The following is a 12695-nucleotide window of genomic DNA, read 5'->3' as shown; positions in this document are numbered from 1 at the left end:
CCGTGATCTTGGCTTACTGCAACCTCTGCCCCTCGGGTTCAGGCTATTCTCCTGCCTCAGCCTCCCAAGTAGCTGGGATTACAGGCACCCACCACCATGCCCTTCTATTTTTTTGTATTTTTAATAGAGATGGGGTTTTGCCATAATGACCAGGCTGGTCTTGAACTCCTGACCTCAGGTGATCCACCCACCTTGGCCTCCCAAAGTGCTGGGATTACAGGCATGAGCCACCACGCCCTGCTCTTTTCTTAAGTCATTCTAATAGGTGTGTAGAAGTGGTTCTAACTTGCATTTTCCTAATGACTAACGATATTAAGTATACATATATTTATATATATTTTATATATTATATATATACATATTTTATATTATATATATATTTTTTATATATTATATATATACATATTTTATATTATATATATATATATATGCATATTTTTTTCTTTTTTTGAGACAGGGGTATCACTCTGTTGCCCAGATTGGAATACAGTTGTACAATCATAGCTCACTGCAGCCTCGACCTCTCAGGCTCAAGCGATTCTCCCACCTCAGACTCTGTAGTAACTGGGACTACAGGCCATGCCACCATGCCCGGCTAATTTTTTATTTTTTTTTTAATTTTGTAGAGATGGGGTCTCCTTGTGTTTCCCAGGCCAGTCTCAAACTCCTGGACTCAAGCCATCCTCTTGTCTCAGCCTCCCAAAATGCTGGGATTACAGGCATAAGCCACTGCACCTGGCCTTAGTTAAATTTTTATGTACTTATTGTATATCTTCATTGGTGACATTCAAATCATTTCATCCTTTGTAATTGTATACTAAGGAATTAAACAATTGTTTAATTATTATTTTCTTATTGTAAGGTTTTAAAAATTCTCTATTTTTTTGAGACGCAGTCTCCCTCAGTCGCCCAGACTGGAATTCAGCATCCTGGCTCACTACAGCCTCTGCCTCCCAAGTTTAAGCGATTCTCCAGCCTCAGCCTCTTGAGTGGCTGGAATTACAGGCGTGTACCACCATGCTTGGCTTATGTTTGTATTTTCAGTACAGTCGGGGTTTCACCATGTTGGCCAGGCTGTCTTGAACTCCTGACCTCAAGTGGCCCACCCACCTTGGCCTCCCAAAGTGCTGGGATTACAAGTGTGAGCCACTGCCCCGACCTTAAGAGTTCTTTATTCTAGATACAAGTTCTTTATCAGATATTGATTTTCAAATATTCTTTTGAAGTCTGTAGCTTGTCTTTTCATTTTCTTAACTGTGTCTTTTGCAGAGCAAAGATTTTAATTTTGATGAAGTTTGATTTATCAATGTTTTCTTTTATGGATCATGCTTTTGGTATCATATCCAAAAACTATTTACATAACCCAAGATGTAAAAGATTGTCTTCTATATTTTCTTCTACACATTTTGTAGTTGTATATTCTATATGTAAGGTTTATAATCCATTTTAATTTTTATATAAGGTGTGATGTATAGGTTAAGTTCATTTTAGTTTTACATGTAGATGTTCAGTTGTTCCAGCCCCGTTTGTTAAAAAAACCCATTCTTTCCCCATTCAATAGCCTTTGAATCTTCATCAAAATCAATTAGTCATATTTATATGGGTCTATTTCTGGACTTTCTCTTCCATTAACCTATGTGTATATCCTTTTGAAAATATCACACTTATATTTTTTTCTTACATTTTTATTTCAAAATCTAAGGATATCTTATAACCCAGAAATATTTTTTATACCTTGTCATGTCTTAGAGGAAAGAGCCACCCTGGTCTTTCTTTTTTCATTGATGTTTTTCTTCTCTCTTCATACTCCAGAGGTAGATGAAAACCAGAGGGCCACAATGACCATGGTGATGCCTGAGGTCATTCTGGGGCACAGACCTCAGCCTAGGTTACTCCACTTGGCCTATCTTTAGATCCAAAACTACACTGCTGACTGCTGAGATAAACAAAGGAGAATATTCAGGTTGGGGAAAGGATTTCTATGCGAAGACATGTCTCCATGCAGTCCTCCTACACTGAGAAGAGCATGAGTCAGGTGCTTAGAGCAGGATTTTGTCCTAAACCAGGAACTTCAGAGTTTTCTGAAGAATGTGGCTATGTAAAGCACCCCCCCACCCCACCCTTACTTCTCAAGTACATTATGTGGCAAGTCTGAAAAAACTTACACTTCTGTTGTTAAATGTGGGGGATAAAATATAAACTTAGCTTAAAGAGGAAGCTATCTTGGGAGGTAATGCAAATAATTTGTTGTGTGTTTCCTGAATATGTGACAGGTGCTGACTACCATTGATGCCTCATTGCAATAAAATGCAAAGTTCCCCCAAGAATTTTTGAAATGCATCAAGCTAGGTGTCCTAATCTAGCAAAAGGACCTGCATGTATGAATTTTTCATGCTTTTGCCAAGTCTTTTGCCCTTTAGTTTAGTTAAGGGCCCCAAATGAATGGAAAGCCTGTGTTGTCAGCTTAATTTTGTAGTTGTGGAAACCTTCCAGTTTTCTCCTTTGTCTAATACCTTCAGGAGTTCAATGCTAGGTTGAAGCTTAATTTAATAACCATGTGGCATGTAAAGTAGAAAACAAAACATCTTTTCCTTAGCATACAGCAAAAAAAAAAAAAAAACTCACTCATGGATATAGTGTACACATGCCAGTGGATATATGGTCATAACTGTAGTCATTGGTAGCACAGAAATAAATGTGCATTGAAGACACAGAGATGAAATTGAATTCTGGTTCCATGAGCTACCATTCTTTGACCTTGGGCAAGTTGCATCACTTCTTTGAGCCTCAGTTTCCCCATCTGTGAAATGTGGATAGCAACATCTACCTCGCAGAGTTGCCGGGAGGATCAGATGAAATGATGGGATAGCCCAGTGTCTGACTTATTGTGTTTAAGAAATATCAACTATTACGCTACTTCCCAGTGACAGTCCAAATGCATACCAGTGTTATAACTCTACTTCTCAAACATTAATGTGCATGCAAATCACCGTGACCTTCTTAAAATGCAGATCCTGATTCCCTAGGTCTGGGGAAGGCTTGAAATTCTACACTTCTAACTAGCTTCCAGGTGAAGTTGAGGACAACACTTTGAATGTCAAGGTGGTAAAAGACGTGCAAATGTTACTTTGTGTAACTAACGGTTCGCAATACTGTCTGCACATTAGAAGCTCCCAGGAAAAGAAAATCTTTAATGATGCTGACCTCATCTCCAAAATAATGTAATTTTAACAGATCCAAAGTAGTGCCTGGGCATTAGTGTGTTTTAAAAGCCTCCCAGGTGATTCCAATGTTAGCCAAGATTGAGGCCCTCTGCTTAGTGAATCTAATTTGCAGCTGGGCTTGAGAAAAAACCTCTTCATAGAATTGTTTGCATCAGTGTCTTGATTGCCTCTGTAACTTACGATAAGCAAGAATGTTTCAGGATTTCAAAAATCTATTGCATTGCCTAAACCCCTTATTTTGTATGGAGTAATCAAGCTCAAAGTTTGCATGTCTTAGAAACTTTACTTGGGGCAAAATTAGACCAAATAACAATTAATCTTCTGGGTATTCTGAGCTATTCAGACACATGATTCATGTTTGCTAATTGCTCTTTTCTCTTGTAAATATTAGCTGAAAAATGTCACCTGTCTGACAAGTAGCATATTTTATGCCTATCACTCCTGGCACATATTCTTACAAGGCAGACAGGAAAAACAGGAAGAAAATGGACTTTTATCAAAGGCCCGGGCAGTAAAGAGGGGAGTTCTGCTGTAAGCTACGGGGAGTTCCAGAGGAAGTTATAGGCGTTCCCTTTCTCATGACAAGAAAGCATAGTGCAGTAAATAAATTTGCTAAATAGATTCAACAGAGTCTCTACCCAAAGTCATCTACTTAATTCTTGTTGTTACGCAGACTCAGTAACTAACCTTCCTTGTAAGCCCCATTTTCTTCCCTGTTTCCTGTTTATCAAATGTAATTAAACAAGAGAAGTATTATAGAAGAGTAGAAGTAGTAGGTAATTCCTGAACTTGGCATATGATTACTACATATTTGATGAATAGTTGAATATTATTCTTCAAGGACAGATTGGATTTGGTATCAGGTGGCTCTGCATTAAGTTATAAGGGACTTAATAACTCAAGTATTTAAGGATGGCTTCCATCATAAAGGGATCTGCCCTTAAGAGGGTCCCATTATGGAGATTCTGAGGTGAGAGCTATTTCAAGTGTGCAGTGGATTAAAATAAAAGAATCATACAGGAAATCTCTTTTTACATGCATTATTCCAGGGTCTTTGCAACCTGGCACAACAAGTGCAGATATGATTAGCATTGTTTTACACAAGTATACTCACCTTATAGCTCTGCCCCTGTGCCCCTCCTGCACGAAAGAACGCTGGGCACACATGAACTCCTCTTTGTAGAAAGGCACATTAATGTTCTAGCCATGGTTAAAACAGGGAATAGAGGCAAGCCAAAAATGTCGGTCATTTGAAATAAATCTCAAGTTTGTGCATATCACTATCAAGTGTGCTGTGTGGCAATTAAGAATGCCAATTTGTGTGATCACAGGCAAGTTGCAGTTTGATGAAAGGAAAGCAGAGGTGAATATATAACCAGGGTCATCCTTTCTTTCTCTCTCTCTCTCTTTCTGTCTTTTATTTGCCAAGCTCTTAACTAGAACTTGGTACTGGATATATCAAAGCAAACTCAGCCTGGGCTTTGCCTTCAAAGATTTGCGGGATAGTGGGAAGAAAAACTTGAATCAGAGGACATCTGCAGTGGGAATCATTCAAGCAGCAGAAAACCCAAAAGTTACTTATACTGTGAAATCTGATCAGAGAATGGACTGTCCTGGTTAGTAAAATATCCTGGAGGATAAAGATTGGCCATGCATTCCACATATGAATTACCACTTTCCCAAGAATTAAAACATGGTACGAAAGAAAGGAACGAACATTTGCGGAGTGCCTACTACCTGCCACATCTAGGCACTTCACATGTAACACCTCGTCCAGCCTCCACCACAATACTGAGAGGTAGAGTTCAACCTCATTTTATAGATAAAGAGGCTGAAGCTGACAGAGATTAAACGACGGACTCACAGTCAAAGGACTCCTAATCCTGATAGTCAGCATTTGAACCCAGGCTCACCTGTCACTCACTATATCCTATGCTCTTCCATATCACATTTTATACTGAAACAACTTCTTGAATAGCTAATGTTTAGAAGAAGCCCCCAAATATTTGTTGAATGAATGATTTGATTGAATAAATGAATAAATGAATGAAGCAAGCTCTACTGAACATAATTTGATCTAATCTTCTGTGATTATTCAGAAACTACTTCAAGATTTTCCTATACCTCCAGCCTAGGTATAGGAAGCAGCCTAATTTTGTCATTTTTCACACTTTATTGATGTAAACACTACCTTTACTAGTTTGGCCACTCCTTATGCTTTTTTTATAGAACTATTTAGATCAATTCAACTTTTAAAAAATAAAACCATATACCCCTGTGGCAGATGAAAAACAAGTATCATTTGCACTGATAAATAGAGAATAAGAAGAAAAATAAATGCAGTGAAAATAAAGCAGTGTTATCAAATCCTACCCAGATACTGTTATCTACCTGGAAGCTTCCTGTTTGATTAAAAGGAAAAATAGCCAGTGTTAGAGGTGTGGAAGTCTAGTTGCAAATTATATACAATTGAAGGATTAAAATAGAATTGAAAAGGGAATAAATTCCTCTCTGAATAATTTAACTCCCTTTAGGGTTTGATTCTGCCTCATCTAAAATCATCTTACATACTTCTAGTGGCGTGTCCCTCACATTTTGGTAAACTCTGAGCGGAAACTACGGATTTTGTAGTCAAACATCTGACTGGCTCTGGATTTTAACTTTACTAACATATGTCCTGAAGTGAACTGCTTGGAGCCAGTTTCCTCAACTATATAACCATAGTGACAAAACAGGTTTCACGGTCATGTTTTCAGTATTAAACAATATAGTTAAAAGTACCTAGCACAGTGCCTGGCATGGAACATACTAGATATACATTAAGTATCAGTTCCATTTTTCCTTTCCTTTATTGTCAGAGAATAGAAAGCATCTACAGTGGGCTTGTATGATGTGGTGGTTAGAAATACCTGATCTGATTCTGGCTGTGCAATCTTGGGCAAGTTACTTAACCTTTTTGTGCCTCATTTTTCTTTTCTGAAAAAAAGGATAGAATATTATTACCTACCTTGCTGGCTTCTGGGAAGACTCAGTGAGACAATGTGTTAGCAGAGTGTCTGACAATTGTAAGAATTCAACAAGTAATAGTTATTATTACCATCACTGGTGAGAGGAAGTGATATTTGGCACAAAAATATATAGATTAATCAATATGGATTGAGGGAAATGAACCTGGAGAATAGGATGTGAAGGTATTTAAGTAACATGAGCTCAGACCTTGATGGTACGGAAGTCGAAAGGAAGCATTTTGTTCTTATATGACAGATGACCTGGAACGACTGCAGGGCTCGGGGGGTCAGGGACTGGAGGTGGGAGAGGCCTCTGAGAGCAAGCAGTGCTGTCCACCAGAAGCTCTTGCTGGGGTGCCCAGAGAGGAGCAAAGGGCAGTCAGCTGCACAGGAGGGAATGTTTGGAGGAGAGAGCCACCTCAGATCAGCGGGTCAAGAATCCCACTCTTGTCCAGATGGATGGGGCAAAGGAGAAAAAGGATTCGCCAAGGGAATGTCCAGATAAGACAGGTGCCTTTTGGAAAATGGGGGTGAGATGGGTCTCAGGTTACACTTTATAAGAACTGGAATGTAAAGTAAAGGCAGACAATGGCAAAATATCTTGTTTTCTTTTCAGCTTTATTCACAGTGACAGTCCCTAAGGAACTGTACATAATAGAGCATGGCAGCAATGTGACCCTGGAATGCAACTTTGACACTGGAAGTCATGTGAACCTTGGAGCAATAACAGCCAGTTTGCAAAAGGTGGAAAATGATACATCCCCACACCGTGAAAGAGCCACTTTGCTGGAGGAGCAGCTGCCCCTAGGGAAGGCCTTGTTCCACATACCTCAAGTTCAAGTGAGGGACGAAGGACAGTACCAATGCATAATCATCTATGGGGTCGCCTGGGACTACAAGTACCTGACTCTGAAAGTCAAAGGTGAGTGCTGTCAAGGACTAGAATCCATGGAAGTATCTCTCCAACAGAGGACCTGCAAGTCACAGAAACCCATTAAAGGTAGCTCAAGCAAAAACAAGCAGGCTGCTTTTAAGGAGAAAGCTATTTCAGAGAAAATGAAAGCATCTGCTCGGAAATAATTTTTGCCATCTGAGTACAAAGCAGCTGAAGTACAAGTGAAAGGGGGTAGGACCTATAGGAATAAAATGGGACTGGAGGAGGCCAGGAAAATTAGTCCTTGAAATGTGGGAGGGTATGAAAAATAAGCATTGCCTAATTCACAATTCTCCCATGGAACATCCCTGACTTGATTATTAAGATACTCTTTTTCCATAGTTTATACCCTGAATCCGGAGTTTTTAAAACCATAGTTTGCCACCCATTCATGGATTAAAATATCAATTTAGTGAGTAGCAACCAGATGCATGTTTCCCACCTTTTAAAAAATAATGAATGGAAGAGAATAGACAGAGTAGATCAGAAGACATCACAGAGTAGGGCTGAGTACTGTAAAACTAATTTCTGAGGGGGGTGTGTGTGTGTGTGTGTGTGTGTGTGTGTGTGTGTGTGTGTGTGTGTGTTGGGTCATGGTACAAATTTTTTTTTCTTACTTTGGATCATAAAAAGTTACAAGTTTGGAAAACACTGCTCAAATGCAAGCCCTATTTATTGCAGACGAAGTAGCTGAGATCCAGAGAAGGGAAGTGGGTAGCCCAAGAGAGTCCCATGAAGTCTATAGCTGTCCCTATTCCTCTGGATTCAGGGATCTCTCCACTCCAGCACAATTGAAAATCTAAATATAAAGAGAATCTTCACACTCTTGTTTGTTCTAGAAAAGGTGATTTGAGGAAAGACATATAACAACTATAAAAAATAGATTTTGCTTGTTCATTGGCTTATGGTCGCCAGGCTTGAGTGCTCCGAGATAAATGATGCCAATATTTCTCTGGCCTCTCCCCTCCCATGCATTGGACCTCAGATGGTCTGTACTGTCTTCTAGAGGGTCTGTGGGTTTTGGCCCCAAAAAACCATTAACCTTGGCAAGAAAGTGTGTGACTTTATGATCTGGTACAAAGAAGGACAAACTAGAGGGACTGGACATGAGGATGAATATTGTGTTCACCCTTGTCCTTGGGCAGGTTATTTTGCCTTTCATAACCTCACATTTTGCTTATTTGTAGAAGACGAACAATAGTAGTACCAACCACACAGGATTGTTGTCAACATTGAGAGAGATAATGAACATAAAGAACTGAGCACGGTACCCGACATATAATAAGTGTCCAGAGACTTGGTTAAAAGACCCTCAGTTGTTACAGGGACAGTGACCTCCTCACACCTCAACCATCAATGAGTCACCAGGAAAGCCATTAGCCTAGATGTAACTGTTTTCTATCTTTATTGCATTTCCTACATCCAGGCAGCAGCTGGGAGGAACTCTAGAACACTGAAGTTAGTCTGAGTTCCCTTAATGTAAGGCTGTACATTCTCAGGATGCCTTGATGTACTCGAATATCTGCAACCCTAAATCACCACCTGTTTTTATTGATCTCTATCTGAATGCTGTATTAATGGGCCAGGCCTTCTGCCCATTCTCTCAAGCTGAGAACTGTCTCTCATTCCTGGGGAGGCACCCTGCCTACTCCTTACCTAGACCAGGGATTTCTCAGTTGCGGAGAGATTTGTTCCTTATAGTGTTGGTCATCAAACTGGGATATTTGGGGATTACAAAGACTTTTCAAGGGATGTATGGGCACAGGCAGTTTTAGGAAGTGAGTTTCTAGATCCTCATCTTCCCCAAATACTCGTTCCCAAAATTGACGAGCCTGAGAATGTGCATGCCAGGCAAGGCTCTTGGGGTTCCCCTAAAACACTTCCTCTTTTAAGCCTACCACTCACTCATCATGAATATAGTCCATTGTCCCAGGGTGTAAAACCCTCTGTAGTGTTAAAGAATGATTGGGAACATTGACACCTGATGGAACTGTTATGACTAAAAACTCTTTTGCAAATAATGTGGTATCAAATTTTCTGCTTTCAACAACATTCAAGGAGGCCCTTATAAAGTTAATAGCTGATAATCAAAAATGAGTAATTTTTGCCATGTAAATCAGGTCAAAGAATGAAATGGCATTGCTGTAATGAAACTGCTTCCATTCCCATTGATTTACTCATATAAACAAGATTCCTTAGCCTTTAAAAGCTACAAAAAAATGAAAAATAGAAATAGAATTGAGGCTGAATTCTATTATATAGAATCATTCCAACCATGTCATATGCTTCTTCAGATTCATGAATAATTTGGAAAAGAGAGCCATATCCATCTTATTAAGAGACACATTTCCAATAAATTTTCATCTTTCATGTTTAATAATTATCAATATTCATAACACTTTACATTTTGATCAAATATGTGTTAATAATAATAGAAATAAATGTCCAACAATGATAAACTGGATTAAGAAAATGTGGCACATATACACCACAGAATACTATGCAGCCATAAAAAATGAGTTCATGTCCTTTGTAGGGACATGGATGAAGCTGGAAACCATCGTTCTCAGCAAACTATCGCAAGGACAAAAAAACCAAACACCGCATGTTCTCACTCATAGGTGGGAATTGAACAATGAGAACACATGGACACAGGGAGGGGAACATCACACACCGGGGACTGTTGTGGGGTTGGGGGAGGGGAGAGAGATAGCATTAGAAGACATACCTAATGTTTAATGATGAGTTAATGGGTGCAGCACACCAACATGGCAATGTATACATATGTAACAAACCTGCACGTTGTGCACATGTACCCTAAAACTTACAGTATAATAAAAAAAAAGAAATTAGATCTCAATGCAGAAAACCTTGAACACTTAAAGCTTCATAGTCACAAGAGAAAAGTTTTAATTTCAATAGCTATAAATATTTTGTTGTTGTAAAGACATATAACGATAATACAAAATCTGTCAAACAAAAATATGTTACATTAAGATAAAATTCTGTAGGGAAGGTGAAATTGGAAGTGAGTTTCAATGAATGAAAAGAAACAATTTAGACAGAGAAGAATTTTTTTATTTAATAATTTATTTATTTTTACTTAGAGGGAATTGAATAGATTAGGTTCCCTACCCAAAAAGCCTCTGTTATTTGTCTTATTTATTTATTCTCTTTTTTCCACATTCTCCAGTCTCATTCCCCTTTTTTAACACAGGAAATTATTCCAGCATGTTTCATACATATTCTTTTGTTTGTAAGAGCTTATTTAAAATATGTAATATTGTTTTAGATGCATATTTTTTTTTCCTGTGGAAACTATATTGTACTATGTATATATATTTTAGAAATTGACACATTAGGCCGGGCGCAGTGGCTCATGGCTGTAATCCCAGCATTTTGGGAGGCCGAGGCGGGTGGATCATGAGGTCAGGAGATCGAGACCATCCTGGCTAACATGGTGAAACCCTGTCTCTACTAAAAAATACAACAAAAATTAGCCAGGCATGGTGGTGTGCGTCTGTAGTCCCAGCTACTGGGGAGGCTGAGGCAGGAGAATGGCGTGAACCTGGGAGGTGGAGCTTGTAGTGAGCCAAGATCGCGCCACTGCACTCCAGCCTGGGCGACAGAGTGAGACTCTGTCTCAAAAAAAGAAAAAAAAAAAGAAATTGACACACTAAGTTTACTGTGAAAACATGATTACAAGCAATAACAGACATAACAGCAGAAAAAATTCTGAAGTTATGTGCACCTTCTTTTGAGACCATTTTTTGGCGTATATGTGAAATGTATTTTATCTTTTTTTAATTGACAATAATTGTACATATTTATGGGGTACATAGTGATGTTTCAATACATACAATGTATACTGATCAGATCGGGGTAATTAGCATATTCATCATCTCAAATATTTATTATTTCTTTGGGTTGAGAACATTCAATGTACTCGTTCTAGCTATTTGAAGCTATATACTGTTGTTAAATATTTATATGTATTTTTCAAGGATGATGTTGTATACAAAAGATAACTTCTTTTATATTTAGACACCTTTGGATACATATGTAAGAGTAAAATAATTGTTTTACTAAAAAAATTCATAAGATGCTGAACATTATATGTTTTTCCAGTATAGAAACTTATGAAAAATTCTAAGAATCAACTTAATAGGTGAGAAGAGCATACTGCATCATACTTATTTTAGGAGGAATACAAGCAAAAAAAAAGTTGAAGACCATCACCTAAGAGTAGGCTACCCTGATCCAGGGTATCTAAAAGAAGCAAGATAGATCTGAGGCCCCAATGAGGGTTCCCATGAATGAAGTAGGACTAGAAGAAGGACATGATTTTATCTTAAAATGCCTGATCCATGGCATAAAGCTTGAAAATGGGTTTGTTTATAGCACCTTCGCTGATGTCTGGGCAGAAATTCTTATCAAATATAGTGAAAAGAGTTAATTTCAAAAGGACAGAACAAATTATGAGGTGGAATGACTGGAGATTCTGAAAGAGACAGTGATAAGGGACTGTGGTTTCTGAAAAGCCAGGTGGCACCTACATTACTGGGGGCAATCCATCTGAGGAAGGGGCGGGAGCATGGCCAAAGAACAGAGAGGTCCCAGGAGCCCAGGGTCTCTCAGAGGAGCTGGGGTTGAGAACTGGTCTGTGCAAAGGTTTCCAGACAGGGTCGCAGAAGAGGCACTAAAAACAAGAACACCAAGGGCCAAACCATCCTGAAGGCCTGGGCAGGGCAGGGGGATGGGAAGAGCCAACACCAGGAATGGGCTGAAGCTGACAGAAGTACTTCAAACCAGAAACAATGAATTTAAACTGTGCCCTACCACAAATAGACTTAACAGATATTTACAGAACATTCTACCCAACAATTGCAGAATATACATTCTATTCATCAGCATATGGAACATTCTCCAAGACAGATTATATAGTAGGCCACAAAACAAGTGTCCATAAATTTAAGAAAATCAAAATTATATCAAGTACTGTCTTAGATCACAGTGGAGTAAAACTGGAAATAAACTCCAAAAGGAAACTTCAAAACCATGCAATTACATGGAAGTTAAATAATGAATGATCATTGGGTGAACAATGAAATCAAGACAGAAATTAAAAAACTCTTTGAACTGAACGATAATAGTGACACAACCTATCAAAACTCTGGGATACAGCAAAAGCAGTGCTAAGAGAAACATTCATAGCATTAAATGCCTACATCAAAAAGTCTGAAAGAGCACAAATAGGCAATCTAACACCACACCTCCTGGAGCTGGAGAAACAAGAACAATCCAAACCCAAACCCAGCAGAAGAAAAGAAATTACAAAGATCAGGGCAGAACTAAATGAAATTGAAACAAAAAAAATACAAAAGAGAAATGAAACAAAAATCTGGTTATTTGAAACGATAAATAAAATTGATAACCAAGAAAAGAAGAGAGAAGATCCAAATAATCTCAATTAGAAATGAAATGGAGATATTACTACTCATATCACAGAAATACAAAAGATTATTCAAG

At 38.5% G+C, this 12695-nt stretch overlaps 2 protein-coding genes across 10 annotated transcripts in view; one reads left to right on the top strand and one right to left on the bottom strand.

The window, feature by feature from the left end:
• Positions 1 to 12695, bottom strand: part of PLGRKT (plasminogen receptor with a C-terminal lysine) — a 280885-nt gene that overhangs the window by 177352 nt on the left and 90838 nt on the right. The window lies entirely within an intron of this gene.
• Positions 1 to 12695, top strand: part of PDCD1LG2 (programmed cell death 1 ligand 2) — an 88004-nt gene that overhangs the window by 44101 nt on the left and 31208 nt on the right. For all 6 annotated transcript variants that reach the window (XR_008504535.2, XM_063649547.1, XM_063649546.1 and 3 more), the window contains exon 3: positions 6849 to 7154. Coding sequence is in view for 5 of the 6 variants with exons in the window: in XM_063649547.1 (XP_063505617.1) it covers positions 6849 to 7154 (306 nt within the window). In the remaining variant the exon portion in view is untranslated. The remainder of the gene's footprint in view (positions 1 to 6848; positions 7155 to 12695) is intronic.

Source organism: Pongo pygmaeus, chromosome 13 (genome assembly GCF_028885625.2).
Source record: "Pongo pygmaeus isolate AG05252 chromosome 13, NHGRI_mPonPyg2-v2.0_pri, whole genome shotgun sequence".
NCBI lineage: Eukaryota > Metazoa > Chordata > Mammalia > Primates > Hominidae > Pongo > Pongo pygmaeus.
The sequence above is the reverse complement of the archived record's forward strand: the minus strand, read 5'-3'. Positions and strand labels throughout refer to the sequence as shown.